The 16,267-nt window shown below is 43.2% G+C and overlaps 2 protein-coding genes across 5 annotated transcripts; one reads left to right on the forward strand and one right to left on the reverse strand.

The window, feature by feature from the left end:
• Positions 1–901: 901 nt before the first annotated feature.
• On the forward strand, positions 902–12,800 carry LOC108245790 (protein NDRG3). Of its 4 annotated transcripts, XM_037976054.1 has the most exons (18): positions 931–1,058; positions 3,093–3,124; positions 3,647–3,730; positions 3,859–3,891; positions 6,361–6,466; positions 6,555–6,675; positions 7,032–7,094; positions 7,173–7,233; positions 7,561–7,647; positions 7,777–7,833; positions 7,929–8,032; positions 8,105–8,170; positions 8,407–8,458; positions 8,801–8,848; positions 9,117–9,152; positions 9,294–9,345; positions 10,407–10,445; positions 11,654–12,800. In XM_037976054.1, the coding sequence occupies exons 3-18, from the start codon at positions 3,674–3,676 to the stop codon at positions 11,824–11,826; spliced, it is 1,155 nt and encodes a 384-aa protein (XP_037831982.1). In that variant the 5' UTR covers positions 931–1,058; positions 3,093–3,124; positions 3,647–3,673; the 3' UTR covers positions 11,827–12,800. The 4 variants fall into 4 exon arrangements, with proteins under 4 accessions (XP_017288469.1, XP_017288470.1, XP_037831982.1 ...); XM_017432980.3 differs by lacking the exon at positions 3,093–3,124 and having other exon boundaries at positions 902–1,058; XM_017432981.3 differs by lacking the exons at positions 3,093–3,124; positions 10,407–10,445 and having other exon boundaries at positions 903–1,058.
• A 128-nt stretch (positions 12,801–12,928) lies between these two features.
• rfc2 (replication factor C (activator 1) 2) lies at positions 12,929–15,618 on the reverse strand. Its single transcript, XM_017432968.3, has 6 exons — positions 15,338–15,618; positions 14,231–14,336; positions 14,058–14,159; positions 13,719–13,977; positions 13,385–13,645; positions 12,929–13,236 (listed from the first exon to the last, which is right to left on the reverse strand). The coding sequence occupies exons 1-6, from the start codon at positions 15,570–15,572 to the stop codon at positions 13,126–13,128; spliced, it is 1,074 nt and encodes a 357-aa protein (XP_017288457.1). The 5' UTR covers positions 15,573–15,618; the 3' UTR covers positions 12,929–13,125.
• Between the last annotated feature and the right edge of the window lie 649 nt (positions 15,619–16,267).

Raw genomic sequence — 16,267 nt, forward strand, 5'->3', positions numbered from 1 at the left:
TGCTTCTGAGTTTTGAGATTAAAGTTAAAATGTTATTTCAAGAATAAAGTCAAAATGGTGGAAATGAAAGTTTTTTTGAGATTAAAGAAAAAAAATCTAAAATTAAACTATCATTGGTGCAAAACTTAATGTTTTCTAACATGTAGGAGCTTGATTGTGATCCTGATCATCACCAAACTTTAATCATTTGTTCTTTGTGAAAATCTCCACATTTCCTGAAAGTTTCATCAAAATCTGGTCATTAGTTTTTAAGTAATCTTATGCACAAACAAGCAAACAAACAAAAACCTTCCTGGTGGAGGTCAATAAAAATCTTTTAGAACAAACATTGTAACAGTTTAAGCTGCAGTTTGAGTCTTATTGGAAAGTAATATTATTTTAAATTTATTTTTTTAATCTTCAGTATATCTGACATCAACCTGAGGTTAGCAGGATGTGTTCGTTTAAAACTCTTATTGTGAAGGACTGAAGGAAGTTTGGGGAGTTTTGCTGCTGCAGCAGAAATAAAAAATCAAACCTTAAACTGATTCAGGAAAAAAAAGATTTTTGTTGTTATTTTGAATCCTCAGATACAATAAGAATAAACAACAGAATATAGTTGGTTTCAGGTCTGACTTTTTAAAAATTATGTTATTAATCGTGAAAAAATACTTTGCCTTTTTCCCCCTCTTAAAGTACTATTAATTTGGGGTTAATCTTTAAACAGAGTTCCTTTTTTTGCTCAGAATTTTTGGACTAAATCTAGAAATACTAGTTAGATTTTTTGCGGACTCAAACTTTTATCTTTAATCATAAAATCTGTAAACAAACAGCCGTATCTCTCCCTCAGTGTGGCTCTAAGACGCCATGTTGTTGTTTTGAATAAACAAACCCCGCCCCCTCCGGACCGCTCTTTAGCTCCGCCCCCGTGTTTAGGTTGACGTAGCTCCGCCCCGGACTGTCCGCGTGCTGCTGCTGACTATTTTCAGACCGAGAGGAGCCTCGCGACCAACGGTTACCGCTAACCTGCTAACCTGTTGGATTAAACGGACATTTTTTAACCGCGTCTGCAGCTTCCGGTGAGTAACGAGCTGCGGCCACCTAACCAGCTAACTAACCAGCTAACTAACCAGCTAACGGTCAGTCATCTAATCATCCAACTAATGAAATGAGAGCTAATTTAGTCGGTTTTTTGCTAGTTGTTTTCCGTGTAACAGAACCGCGTAAGTGGACCAGGTCAGCTTGTAGAACGGTTCGGTTCTGTTTCACTGAGCTTCATGACGATGGCGTCACTCTAAATCGGTACCTGGTGTGTGTGTGCGCGCGCGCGCCCGTGTGTGTCAGTTAGAGCCGAGGTCTCCCATGGTAACGGGTCGTTGCTAAGACGGTTGTTCTGTGTGGAGGTTCCGTTACCATCCGGTCCTGGTTGTGTGGGTGGACAGCTGAGCCAGAACCCGTCGGTTCCTCCTCCCGCGCAGCTCCGCTTCTTATTCTAAAATTAGGAGCCTATTTTCAGCTGCGAGCTGCCGATCAACAAGTGTGCGTTAACACAACGCCAGGACGGAAAGACATCAGCAATGACCTTAAAGGGACAGTCCGGTCATTTCTGAAGTGATGTTCTGATAGTTCTCAGTAGTTAGAACCTTGTCAGTCATGGAGCCCGAGGCGAAAGTCTTCATCCAGGCTAGGTTAATGGCTAACCAAATGGGGGCTCATTTATAAAAAAAATTGTTTAGTTTGTTGCTGTTTTCTAAACCAAACACTGTCTGCGTTACCATGGTAACGTCTGCGTGACAGCGGTAAGGTCTGCGTGACCACAGTATTGTGTGCGTTACCGCGTAACCAGAGATGGACTCATGTTTCTAACGATGGTGCTGAGGCTGCTGACTGTATCTCTGCTCCGCATGCAGACGTTAACGCTGTCACTCAGACGTTACCGTGGTAACGCAGACGTTGTTTGGTTTAGGAAACGGAGACAAACCAATCAAACAGTGTTGTGATGAACGTAGAGGTTTAATGAATAGCTAATGTACCGTTCTTTCACACCGTCTTCTTGTTTTTGATTAGGAGTTGTTTTAAAAGCCTGAAAAATTAAAAAAAGAAAACCTCATTTGCTATTAGCTTAGCCTGGATGAAGACTTTTGCCCCGACCTCCAAACTGAATCTGGACTCTAACATGTGCTGTGCTGCCAATCTTCACATCAGATTCACCCCAAAGTCAGACCATGCAATGCTCAGAAAAAATGAGTTCCATCTCAGACTCCACGGGCTTCAGTTAGCAGGTTGAAGGTCAAAGGTTATTACCTAGGATGAAAAGTTGTGAATACAACTTTATTTTGTTTAAAGTAAAACAAAATATAAATACTGGTTCACTCATGTTTGTGTTCATAACTGGAGTCAGAGCAGAGCCAAGATGCCTACAGGGCGCCACACACACACACACACACACACACACACCCCATACACTGACCCATAAACACACCCTCACAGACACACAGTGACTGGATGATCAGTGATATTTCCATTGGATTCATTCTGTTGGAAACTCAGTGTGAGTTCAGACTGAGAGACACAGATCATCTGAAAATATTAATAATAACAACTTGAAACAATGAAAAACAACCCTACTGACTGAGCAGAAGTCCAGCAACACCTGTCACTGCTTTTCTAATTGATTAGCTATTAAAATAAAACTGGTTCTAAAACACGGTACAAAACCTAACATTATATTATTGGCTTTAATATGATCAGCTGACCACCCAGCAGTAAAATACCCAGGTCACTGTTTTCTTGATAACAGTAAAGGACAGCAAAGATTTGCCTGTGATGAAGTGGTGATGAAGTAGTGAGAACAAACAGACACAGATTCACCTCTTCATTTGGGTGGAGCGTCAGTAATCAGGCCTTTTGCTCTCCGTTTCCTTCTGATCAGATGGAAATATGTAGAAACTTTGGGTTTATTTATTGTTTACATCTATAGCTAATTAGCTGTTGTCACAGCTGTAAATGGCTGTTCTGGAATGAAATTAAAATTAGGAATCTTATTCAGAGTAAAGGTTTATTACACTTGTCCTTGAGGGCGCTCTGACTAATGCAGTATCTGTTTATTACAGGCTGGGACTCCGAGCAACTGGTTCATTCAAAGGTTTACATTTCACGAGACACGACACCTGAGACAGAATCCATATTTAACCCGCCTAGAGGCGTCTGAGACCTTGACCAACAATCCTGTCCTGTTGGTTGGTGTAGAAAAAAAATATAATATTTTACCATATCAAAGGCACCATTTAGGCTTTTATCCTGCTGGAGTTCTGATTGTTTCCATGAATTTAATCCCTCAGAATGACGACATGTTTTGTGATCACATGACCTTGTGACGTAAACGTAAACAAATCCGTTTCTCTGAAACATTTATTTTGTGGATTTTTGAACATATTTGTTGTTGTGACACATGATCACGAGCTGTAAACTGTCAGGAAGGAGCAGCCTGGAAGCTGTTAAGTTGTTAAATTTTAGATTTAATTTGTTCCAGTTGTGAAAACATTCGTGAGGATTTCTCGCCATCTTTCGGTGCCACATCTTATCGTTGTTCTCTCTCCCAGCTGTGATGTTTTTCCTCTGCAGCTGTTAGATGTGTTTAAATGTCTTCTGACCTGTCTTTTCTCAGGCCGATCAGTGGTCAAACAGGTCCATTATGGAGGAGCTTAATGACGTCCAGCTGACTGAGATCAAACCCCTGCTCACGGGACAGGTGAGAAAGCAAGGGGGCGGGGCTTAGCTCCAAGCATCCTGCTGCTCAGAGACATTAACAACTGTTGACATGATTTAATCTGCAACAGTAGAAGAGATATTAAATAAAGCATTTCTCTGTTCTTTCAGAATGGGAGTAATCTGCAGGACTTCGATTGTCAGGTAAGATCGCAGGAACAAAAACCTAAAAACTAAAGTAAAACTAATGAAAACCTCGCTAAATGTAGCAGAATGGTAGCTAAAATTGGCTAAAGGAAAGCTAAAAGTATCCTGAGAAGACAAAAACAGAAACAGCAGCTGAAGCAGGTTATAAAGAGAACAATGAAGGAACTGAAGAGATCTTCATGTATTTCTATGGGGAAATATTTGTAAATAAAGTTAAATATTTCAAAAAGTATAAAAGTTACAAAACCAAAGATCACAGCGGCTGTCTCCTGAATGAGCCGAACTTTCTGATTTATGAACAACTTAAGAAGCACAAAGTCTGCAGGAAGAGTTTTTTTAGATTGCAAAAAACACAGAAAAATAATTAAAAACTAACAGGAGAACAGTACTGAGACTGCTGACTCAGTGTTCAGACCTAAATATTTGTGTCATTTTGTTTGGTCGGTGAAGTTTGCTGTCAGGCTTGTTTTCTCTGTGGAATGAGATGATGTGAGGAAGATGAAGAAAGAAGAGCAGGAGATGACAGGAAGGAATGCAGGCTGAAGGAAACCGAGTCTTTTGAGTTCAACAAAGGGTTGGCTGTTCACTTCTTCTCAGCCAATCAGGGCCCAGATTAATCCTTCTGATCCAATCATCCCAGCTCTTCTCTCAGCAGGAGGCTGAAGGACGACAAATCAACAAACCTTCTTTCTGAAACATTTTTCCTCCTGCGATCATCTCCTGACCTCCTCCTCCTCAGCCTCCATCAGAATGAGCGTTTCTGTGGATTTACATCAGATCTCCTGTTCTTTAGGAGTCGGGGTGGTGAGTTAGCAGTTAGCTCTTCATTATCCCTGCTGATGCTTCATAAGCTGTTAGTTTGCATTAGTCTGTTTACTTTGTAACCTGCTCAGCTCTCCACTCAGGAACAAATACGCTGCTGGATCAGACATGTAGACAACCTAAAGGAAATCAGAGATCATCAGGATCCTCTGAATCCAAACTGCATCAGTTTTTCTACTTGCTGAAAGTAGCTGAAGGCTATTTTGCCTCGTGAACTGTGACCTGATGACGGTTTGACCTGAGGGTTCAGATACTCTATTACAAGGTTCCTGGTTCTGTTTGGGTCTGAGAACGGTTCTTTTTCATTCTGGATGTGTGTTTACCCTGAAATGATGTCAAAAGTGTTGAGATCCCAACCTGATAAATGGACTGTACTTATATAGCACCTTTCCAGCCAACCAGGTCACTCAAAGCTCTTTACAACACAATCTGCCCTCATTTCCCCATCAACACATCCATACAGCGCTCTACTACATCTCTACACCGCTAACTTGGTGAAGAACGTTTATTCAGTGGTTTTGTTTTATAAAATAAACAAAAATAAATCACAGATAAGAGAGAAAACCGCCCTCACAGGCCACCTTATTAGGGCCACCTTCCTGGTACCGGATTGGACCTCCTTCAACCTTCAGAACTTCCTTAAGGTTTGGTGCATAGATTCAACAAGATGGTGGAAGCGTTCCTCAGAGATTCTCGTCCATATTGACATGTTAGCATCACACAGATGCTACAGATCTGTCAGCTGAACATCCATGATGAGAACCTCCTGTTCCACCACATCCCAAAGGTTCTGATTGGACTGAGATTGTTGGAGTGAATCCAGACCCTTCAGTCCAGGAAATGTTTTCTCTTATTGTCCAGTGTTGGTGAGTCTGTGTAAACTGCCTCACTTCCTGTTCTTAGCTGACAGGAAGTGACATCAGGTGTGGTCTCTGCTGGAGACCATCTGCTTCAAGGTTGTTGATGATGTTCTACAGACCTTGGTTGGAATGAATGGTTGTTGGAGCTACTGTTTCCTGTGATCTTGAACCAGTCTGACCTCTGACATCAATGAGTTATTTTAGTAACTGGATATTTTGTGTTTTGAGCCGTTCTTTGTGGACCCAACAGATGGTTGTTGGTGAAAACACCTGTAGATCAGCAGGTCCTGAAACACTCAGACCAACAACCAGGCCGCGTTCAAAGTCACGTAAATCTCCTCTCTTCCCCGTTCAGACGCTCGCTTTGTCTTCACCGCGTATAAATGCTGCCGTGTGATTGGCTGGTTAGATATTTGTGTTACGAGCAGTAGAACAGGTGGACCTAATAAAGCAGCAGGTGAGAGGGTTTAGCACGTCTCCAAAATAAGTCATGTTGCATTCATGTGCCTCGTTAATATTTCTGTTGTGATTAATTGGATTGGAATTTCAAACAAACTCCAGGTTTTACTTCTTTATGTAGCAGGTGTTTGTTGTTGCTCCTGTTTTTCAGATTTTTCAGAATCAAACCTGGGATTAGATGAACCCCGTCCTCCCTCCTACACAATCAATGAGTGAAGAATGTTTTTATTTTCAGCTCGTATGAAGAGAAAACTGTTTTTCTCCCCTGAGGCTCCTGGTATTGTGGGTTCTGGCAGCATGATGCTAATTTGTTGATGTTTTGCAGGAACACGATGTGGAGACGGCCCACGGTGTGCTGCACGTTACCATGAGGGGCGTTGCTAAGGGCAACCGACCCACAATCCTCACCTACCATGACATCGGACTCAACCGTAAACAAACATACGAAACGTTTCACACCACTGGCAGACACTCGAAGAGCTTTAACTCAGAGTTTTGTTTGTTTGTTTGTTGGTGTAGATAAATCTTGTTTCAACACCCTGTTTAACTACGAGGACATGCAGGAAGTGACTCAGCACTTTTCAGTTCTCCATGTTGATGCTCCTGGACAGCAGGAGAACGCTCCCACCTTCCCCACCGGGTAACACCACAAACACACAAACATAACAACACAAACATACAACAAACACTCTGCAGGGTTTTTACTGTTCCTAAACATCCAACTTCCTGCACTGCATCTGTGATGGGACACTTTGTTTTTTAAAACTAAAATTTAAAATGTAATAAAGTCTTTGTTTGTACAAAAATCTCTAAGTTTGTTGGAGAACAAATATGTTTAAAGTCTGTAAGGCCCAGTTCAGATCAGATTCTTTTATTCGTGAAGACGTGGCTCTTCTGGTCAGGTTAAGAGTTTCAGATTAGACTGGAACTAGGAAGGTATAAATATAATTTAGACTTGTTCTAGTTGTTATTCTGCTGTCTGAAACATGTCTGCAGGTATCAGTATCCCTCTGTGGACGATCTGGCTGAGATGCTGCCATCTGTCCTCACGCAGCTTCAGTAAGTCTTCTTTAAAGCCAAATGCATGATGGGTAATTCAGTGGTTCTGAGTTCACTCTGGTGTCTGTGTGTCGTCAGGGTGAAGAGCGTGATTGGTATCGGAGTTGGGGCTGGAGCAAACATCCTCACCAAGCTAGCTGTGAGTAAAAACAGACACTCACAGTCTGAGCACTAAGAAATGCTGCGATATCTCATGAGATCATTCATAACCATATTTTCAGGATCCGACTTTTAAACTTAATCTTATGCTGAAAAATGTTGGAGTTGTAGCCTGTTTGGTCAAAAGTAGCGGGCGATATGCATTTCTTTAGAGGAATGCTAGGTTTTAAGTTTTTGTTTGGGTTTTGTCCAAAGCTGGGAGGTAAAGCGACTCTAAGTCATGATGTCAGACGGATAGTAATAAACCTGGAGTTTAATTCAGTAAAGGTGAAAGTGGAGAAAAGTGACAAAGTGTTTGTTGTTTCAGCTGAATGAGCCCAGTTTGGTGGAAGGTTTGGTTCTGATCAACGTTGACCCCTGTGCTAAAGGCTGGGTGGACTGGGCCGCCTCCAAGGTAAACCAGGAAATACACCTTCAGGATGTTTGAAAGTGATATTAAAACAATATTTATTGAGTTAGGGTTAATGTGAAGCTCTGAAAGTAGTTTGAATTGTTGGGTTTTAACAACAAATATTTCATACAGCTAAGCGGCTGGACGAGCAACCTGGTGGACATCATCATGGGACACCACTTCAGCACCGTGAGGACGACACGCACAACTGTTCTCACATTTTCTGAGGAACATCAGGATAAAACTGACGCAGTTCCTCTGTGTGTGTGTGTGTGTGTGTGTAGGACGAGTTATCAGAGAACAAAGAGATCATCCAAACGTACAGACTTCACATTTCTCAGGACATCCCGCAAGAAAACCTGGCCATGTTCTACAACAGCTACAGCAGGTGAGACTCCTCCAACCACAGGAGGACCTTACAGGCAGATACACAGTTTTAATGTGTGTGTGTGTGTGTTAGTCGGACAGAACTGCAGATGGAGCGTCCTGTCCTCGGTCCGAACGAAAACACCGTCAGCACTCTAAGGTATTCTCCCCCCCCTTCCTCCCGTCCCACGCGTCCCCTCCTCCCGTCCCACGCCTCCCCTCCTCCCGTCCCACGCTTTCCCTCCTCCCGTCCCACCCGTCCCCTCCTACCGTCCCACGCATCCCCTCCTCCCGTCGCACGTCTCCCCTCCTCCCGTCCCACGCCTCCCCTCCTCCCGTCCCACGCCTCCCCTCCTCCCTTCTTCCTGTCTCCGGTTCTGATTGTGTGTTCCTCAGGTGTCCCTCTCTGCTCGTGGTCGGAGACACGTCACCTGCAGTTGATGCTGTGGTGAGTTGTTTCCATGACAACAACCAGCTGTTTTCCAATTAAAATCAACACCCAAACACTGTTCGATACGAAGGAGGTTTAATTTTACAGCTAAGCAGTTTATTCTTTAACTGAAGCTTCAGGGGGAGTAAGAAGCAGAACTTTGCTCCTGCCTTTAAATGATCTGTTTATAATCAGTCGAGATGAAACATAAAATGTTTCTTTATGATTGATTTAGTTCCTGATGAAGTCCTGAGCAACATTTATAAAAGATTTAAGACTAATTTATTTAATTTCCCATCTTATTTAAAGTGTCACTGAGTGAGTTTTCAGTTTGAAATGTTTGTTTGTTCTGCTCTGCAGGTGGAGTGCAACTCCAGACTGGATCCCACCAAGACCACCCTGCTCAAGGTACCTGTCTGTCCCCCCACCTGAGTCAGCAGAAACTGAGTCATCTTTGGTTGATGGTTCAGATTCTGCTGACGCTCAATCTCAAACACAAATCTGAACAAGTTTGGACAAGTTTACACAAACCTGACTAAATTGAAACAGTATAGAAGTAAATATTTTCTGTTTTCAGTATGTTTTCCTGATTTAAAACTTGAAGTTTTTGCTTTTTGAACCTGATTGTTCCCATTAGACGTGTCTCAGCAGATGTGGTTCTTTGTTTGTCCACTAGATGGCAGACTGTGGAGGACTTCCACAAGTTGTCCAGGTGAGTCTCAGCCTCTTTATTACCTGATAACAGAATGATGACAACAAAACATGTTCCTAAAAACAACAGTTTCACTACAGTTTATTGTTTAAAAAGAGAAATAAAACTCTCCTGATCTCTAAAGTGTTTTTCTGTCTTCAGCCTGGAAAACTCGCTGAGGCCTTCAAGTACTTCGTCCAGGGGATGGGCTACAGTGAGTACCTGAAGGATCAAAAACTTTACATTTATTCAAATAACTTTGTGTTCAGTTTGAGTCCAACATGTTTGTGTTTCAACTACTTTAATATTTGATCAGTTCAGGAAATATGAAAAAAAAATATTATTTAGATCCTCAGTCATTTAGGACACAACAAATCCAGAAGAAGTTTTAAATACACAACATCTGCTCTTCAGTTGGAGACGTTCCTGTTCCATCCAGGAACTGTTCACCTGAATTAGGCTCCATAAATGAAGCATCTCATGCAGTTTCAAACCTTCTGAACAGAGAATGTCTTCAACTAAAGAAGTTCACCTGTTTTGTTTTTTTTATTTTGGATGTCTCAGATCAGTGAAGTTCCCTCAGCAGGTTGAAGCAGATCGTTTCCAGCAGGTGGTCATAATGTTATGGCTCATTAGAAAAGTTTGTTGAAAATTAAGAAGAAAACAAAACATAGAAAGAAATAACAAGACTGTAAAAGTTAATAATGGTTTCCAGCTTGTCTGTCCTGTTTATAGTTGTCTGTCTGTTTGTTTATTTGTTTGTTTATTTGTTTGTAGCTGTGCCTCTAGCTGTTGTCTGACTGTAAGTACCAGCTTGTTGTTTCAAACAGCATGATGTTCCTCAGGTTTCCTCAGACTGGAGGTGAACATTTCTAAACCGCTTGTTTAGAAATGTTTTATTGTCGGTTGTGTTAAAAAAGGCACTGATAGGAAACAACCTTGGAAGCAGGCGTTACCTTCATCTTCATCCTCCTCTTCATCCTCCGACAGACGCTGCACCGTCACTGATGTAAGGCTGCTAAAAACAGCCACGTTTTATAGATTTATCTGACATAATTTATCGCAGTTCTAACATTAAAGACATTTATGAACAATCAGCTCACATCTTGTTAGAGGAGCGAGATGCTGCAGTTCCTTTCTTGAACAGTAGGAGTCGCTGCAGAGGAAGAAGCACTTCACACTCAAACTGCTACAGTTTGAACTTATTTTCAGCAGATTTATAAGACGTTTTCCCCCAGTTCCTCATCCATCCTTCTTTCTGCTTCCTCTCTTCAGTCCCTCATGTTGTAAAAACCCACCTGAGCAGCCAATCAGGTATCAGGATCTTCACCGCAGTCTTCCTCCTCCATCTTTGTTTTGTTTCCTCTCGCCTGTCTGTGTTTCTCACCTGAACACATTTCTCTCCTCCAGTAAAGCGATGAGTGGGTTTCCTGCATGTCGGAGCTGCTGCTCGTTTTAAATCTGCATGAAATGAAATCCGAGCAGATCTTTCTGTTTCCGACCTTCAGGTGTTTTTGTTCTGCAGGAATCTCTGAGCTGCAAACCTGCAGAAGGTTTAAATGTTCGGCCGAACTAATCAGGCGTTGCTTTCAATGTCATCAGAGACAAAAGGATTTTTGATTCACTGTTTGTCTCCGGATCAGGCCGAAGAAGAGCAGAACCTCTGAAAATCCTGCCGTCCAAAAGGCCCGAAACTGTTTCAAACACCTTAAATAAAACAGAAAGTTGACCTGATGTCAGCTGGACCCCACTGTCCACAAGTACAGTTCTGTGCAAAAGTCCTGATCCGGTCCTCAGTGCTTATAATTTAGACTTTCTGTTACCTGTCAGTGATCCGGATCAACAGTTCCCTGTTGGTGTACGGCATTCACAAGGACGGCTCCAAACGTTCTCAGTTTCCTGGACCTGGAAGAGACCTGGAAGGAACCGGTCCCTTCTAATCATCAGAACCAGGACCTCACTCCCTATCAGCTGCTAAACACTCACCTTAACTAAAAGTAGTAGTAGAAGTAGTGTTTTTGAAGGACATGAAGCGATCTCCGTGTATCGGACCTAACTGGTCCACATCTGCCTCTCTTCCTTTCTGAAGTGTACTCCAGCAGATTAAATCATAAACGGAATAACGTGCACGGCCCAGAATGCAGTTTTCAGGCCGTGCATGCAGAACCACGCCATGAGCGCTGAGACTGACGGAACAGTCAGGGAAACTGCAGCAGAACTTTTGTCTCATAGCCACTGACAGCGAGATTTCCTGGAAGCAGAACTAAACTGAGTGAAACCAGCAGCTGAAGTCCCGCAGAAGGTCTGTAGAACCGTTGATCCGGACCACTGACAGATCCCAGGAAGGCTGGCTGCTCAGGAGGAGCAGAACCTCAGCTGTATTTGTTCTGTTCACTCTGAACGGGTCATCAGATCCACCTTCATCAGATTTGAATCCAGCAGTTCATCACAGTTCGGACGATTCAAATCGGTGCGCTCTGATTGGACGGTGGCCTCTTTAACTCTAACCTGTTGCTCCGCAGTGCCCACGGCCGGAATGACCCGGCTGGTCCGCTCCAGAACTCACTCAGCCTCCAGCGTCGGCTCCTCAGAGGGAGGTGTCCGTAACCGCGGTGCCACCAACACGCTGCCAGAGGGCGCCGCCTGCACCGGACCCCCGAACGTGGCAGCTCGCACCATCGAGATGAAGGCGTAGGTCTCCTCCGGCTCCTCGTGTTCCTCCTCAGATTCTGTTTGGGTCGAATGGTTCAGATCGTCTTCAGTCTTCCTGAAGAACTTTTGAGCGGTGTCATAAACGTTACCCGGTCCTGATGTTGTTTTGTGCTCCCGTCTCCATGGCGACGCTTCAGATGCTCATGGAGTTCAATTTTTGGATCTGTGTTGTTCTACAGGTTGTTTTCTTGGGTCAGAACATTTTCTCTTTTATTCATCGTCGTGGTCCAAGTTCTTTTTTCTATTTCTCTTCATATTATTTAGTCCTGATTTCTTTAAGGTGGTTGATTTAAAACTAAATGTTCTCCTGATAAAAACAGGAACCTGACCTCCAGCTAGTCAGGTTTCATCCACTCAGCTGGACATGTCAGAATAATTTCAGGTTTTAATTCATTTGAATGGTTTGTTTTCCAGGATGGAATGATGTTTTTTTCTGAACTTCTTTCTCTGTGAGCATGCTGTAGAGTATGTAGCATGTAAAAACTGTGCCGTGGTTTCAGTCTGGTGAATAAAAACCTGCTTGTCTGATCGGACAGCAGAGCTGAACGTCGTGTTCCTCTGGAAAGTCCAAAACACAAATCTGACAGATGATTCAAACTTTTTAAACTTCCCAGGAAAGACCCTCAGACATTAATCTGAGAAACTGGACTTAGTTGCTTCTTGCTGCACGGCTCAGATTACAGGATTTTTGTTCCCGGCGGTTTTAAACAAACATTTAGTTCCTAAAACAAACCGAGGAACCATCAGTCGACCTGAACTGACGTGATTCTTTCTGTTCTGTGATGCTGCCGTGTGTTATTTATTACAACTGTTATTTTAGTGATTTCTACTGACGTTTGTAGGTGTTCTGGTTCTCTGGACTTTGTACTTTATTGGATGTTATTGAATTTATTTAGTGTCGACAAAGTTTGTAATGAAATAAAGCTGATTAAAAGACAGCCTGGCCTGAATGTTTGATCAGAATGTCATCTTTGATTCATTTAATCCTGTTTTTAGTCTAAAACATCTTTGAAGAGAATTTTTAAAAATAAGTTGCTTTTTAACTTTGTGTAACTTGGCTCCTCATGTGAAACAACTCAAAATGCTTCAGTTTAACACATTTTTAATTATTTAATGTAAAGAAAGCAGAAAATAACTATTAATAACCAAACAACTTCTCAGTTTTCAGCTGAACGACTTCATGTTTACAAACCAAACTTGGTGATTTTCGGAGCAGCTGAAGTCCTGCAGGTAAAAACAGTCCAGTTAACACGGAGCAGAACATGTTTTCCAGATGTTCTCCTCAGCTGGCAGCGGGTGGCGCCGTCTTACTGCAGAGACGCCCCAACAGACCGGCCATCTGCAGCAGGGAGTTCACGCCTTCCACCACCCGCATGTGAGTGAAGCCGATCTCCTGCAGGAAACCAGATTTATTCTCTGCAGTTCAGAACCGGAAACTGAGAAATCTGGATTCACAGCAGGTCTACAAAAAACTGAAACTGAATCTATAAACAGATCAAAAATAGTTTAAAGATGATATTTAAATAAAGAATCTGACCCACCTTGATGAACTCCAGTTTCAGGTACTCGGCCATCTGGTAGGTCTTACAGACCCTGAAGATGTTTCCGATGATGTCTTCTGGAGAATAACCCAGAGCCCACAGATGCTCCAACACCTTGTAGGCCTCGTCGATGTTCCCCTCCAGGCAGTGTCCCAGCATGCTTTTCACCTGCAGGGGGTGGGGCTCGTCGCACACCTTGAACACGTTCTCGCTGTTGATGTAGCCGAAGCCCGAGTTTGTGGACTGCAGGTTGTTCAACGCCTGGAAACACAGAACCCATCTGAGCACACCTGCCTCCCACCTGACACCCTAACTCCAGGCTCCGCCCCCTCACCTGTCTCATGTCCCCCTGCGCCGTGAAGATGATGGCCTCCAGCCCGTCGTCGGACACAGACAGGCGCTCCTTGTCCACCACGTCCTGCAGCCGGGCCAGGATCTGCCCGTCCGTCAGTTTGGAGTACCGCAGCACGGCGCAGCGCGACTGGATCGGCTCGATGATCTTATCGGAGGCGTTGCAGGCGAGGGCGAAACGCGTCGTCTTGGAGTAGATCTCCATGATCCTCCTGAGAGCCTGCTGAGCTCCATCCGTCATGCTGGAAGCACAGAGGCGTCGCAGCAGGTCTCAGATCAGGTTCAGCTCAGAATCCAATAATTCTGCTTCCTGTCTGCTCACCTGTCGGCTTCGTCCAGGATGACGATCTTGTGTCGACCTTTAGGCAGTGTGACTTTCTGCTGAGCAAACATCTTGATCTTATTCCTCACCACGTCGATCCCCCTGCAGACAGAACGCCCACCGTTAGAGCTCAGCTTCCACCCACTGTGACCCCGCCCCCTGCAGAGTCTCACCTGTCGTTGGAGGCGTTCAGCTCCAGCACGGCGTCTTTCATCGAAGCTCCCAGCAGAGCTCGAGCCAAACACAAGATGCTGGTGGTCTTCCCAGTGCCAGGAGGACCTGAACCACGGCAGGAAGGACAGTCAGGAAAACTCAGTAAGATGAGTCTTAATGTTCACAGATCAGGATGTTACAACAAGCCCAAACCATCAGCCCTCCACCACCGTGCTGACAGCTGCAGTGCATTCTGGGTAAACATCTGTCCTTTCTGATCCAGAAGTCTTGTGGTTCCTTCAGATGAACCTAAGTCAAGCTGCCATGCTGTTTTTGACCTTTAACCTACTAACTGAGGCCTGTAGAGTCTGAGATGGAGCTCACTTCTCTGACCATTGCACGGTCTGACCTTCGGGGTGAATCCTCTGGGCTTTTTGAGTAAAAGAAATTAATCTTTTTCTGCTTCGAAATCTTTAAAGATTAGAGAAAATAAACCTCAGAGTGCAGTAGTGAGAGGAAACAGAAATAAAGGATTTGATTGTTGTTGTAATGTTTAAAGATATAATTTCAGTTTGATGAAAAAGTGAAATATGTTCTGGTTTCTATTTTTATATTGTATTGACTTACTGTTGGCTTCTCTACACAAAAACTAGATTTACAAAAAAACATAAAAAGATGACTTTACTCAGCCTGAAACGGTTTAAAAGACAAAAAAAGTGGTAATAAATATTAAAAAACTTAACTAACTGGCTCCTAACTTTTAAAGGCATTTTGTAATGAAATAACAAAAATTAGGATCAGTTTAAACATATTTGGTCAAAATAACACTTTAAATCAACATGTTTCAGAAAATTTTCCTTTCTTTTAAAAGTTTGTCAATGTTAAAGTATTGCAGGTTGTTATTGACCATATATTCAATTTATTTTATGACTAAAGTTATTTTACAGGACTGAAACATTAATTAAAGACTTGTTAGAAGTTTATACTGGATGACTGAAGGAAACTTATTTAAGCTCATATTAAGGCAGATCATCTTCCCAGACTCAGTTTATTCTTAGTTTCTGATCAGTCTGTGGTTCGGTTCTGTCTGCAGAACCCATCGGAACTGGGTCTTCGTCCACACCGACCTGAGATGATGATGTTCGGGACGTTTCCCTCCCGGGCGAACACCTCCAGGCGGCTCACGGTCTCCTCGTTCCCCACGATCTCTCTCAGCTTCAGCGGCCGGTATTTCTCCACCCAGGGCAGCTCGTGGGAGCTCCCGGAGCTCCGCAACGAAGGTTCCACGATCTCTGAGCCCGTCTTCGGTCCGCCTTCAGTCGGTTTCGAGTCGCTCGGTGCCTCAGCCATGTCCGCGTCCATGATGTCCGCCTCTCCCGCCAGCCCACGAACGCAGCAGCTTCCCCTCCTGCTAACTGAAACCTGATTGGCTGAACCACAGTCAGCGCGGGAGCTGATTGGTCAATAAAATCTCGCGATATTTAACAGGCAAAGGGCTAAATATAGTCACATACATGAATAAACACGTTAATAATATATAGTTTCAGCTGCAAATAATTAGTTTAGTTAAACAATACGATTTTAAAAGAGTAGAACTGTAAAAATGTACAATGATATAAAAAGTAACACTATTTTAAAGATGTGTTTTTATAAAAAAATAATTTTGTTTTAGGCTTAACTTGTTGGTTTTAGTTCCATGGTAACGTTAACGTTAAGTAACGTGCACCCAAGAACTACAATTTAAAATAATTGTTGTTATTTTTGTTTTTGCTTTAACATTCAATAAAAAAAACAAAAACAAAAACTGCAGGACATGTTCGCCCTCGTGTGGCCATGTGGGTGAACTGAAGAGGAGCTTCGCCCTCTTGTGGCCATGTGGGTGAACTGCAGAGGAGATGCGCCCTCGTGTGGTCGTGTGGATGAACTGCAGAGGAATTTTTCCCTCGTGTGGCCATGTGGGTGAACTGCAGAGGAGATGCGCCCTCGTGTGGCAATGTGGATGAACTGCAGAGGAATTTTGCCCTCGTGTGGCCATGTGGGTGAACTGCAGAGGAATT

This window comes from Kryptolebias marmoratus, linkage group LG1 (genome assembly GCF_001649575.2).
Source record: "Kryptolebias marmoratus isolate JLee-2015 linkage group LG1, ASM164957v2, whole genome shotgun sequence".
Taxonomy (NCBI): domain Eukaryota; kingdom Metazoa; phylum Chordata; class Actinopteri; order Cyprinodontiformes; family Rivulidae; genus Kryptolebias; species Kryptolebias marmoratus.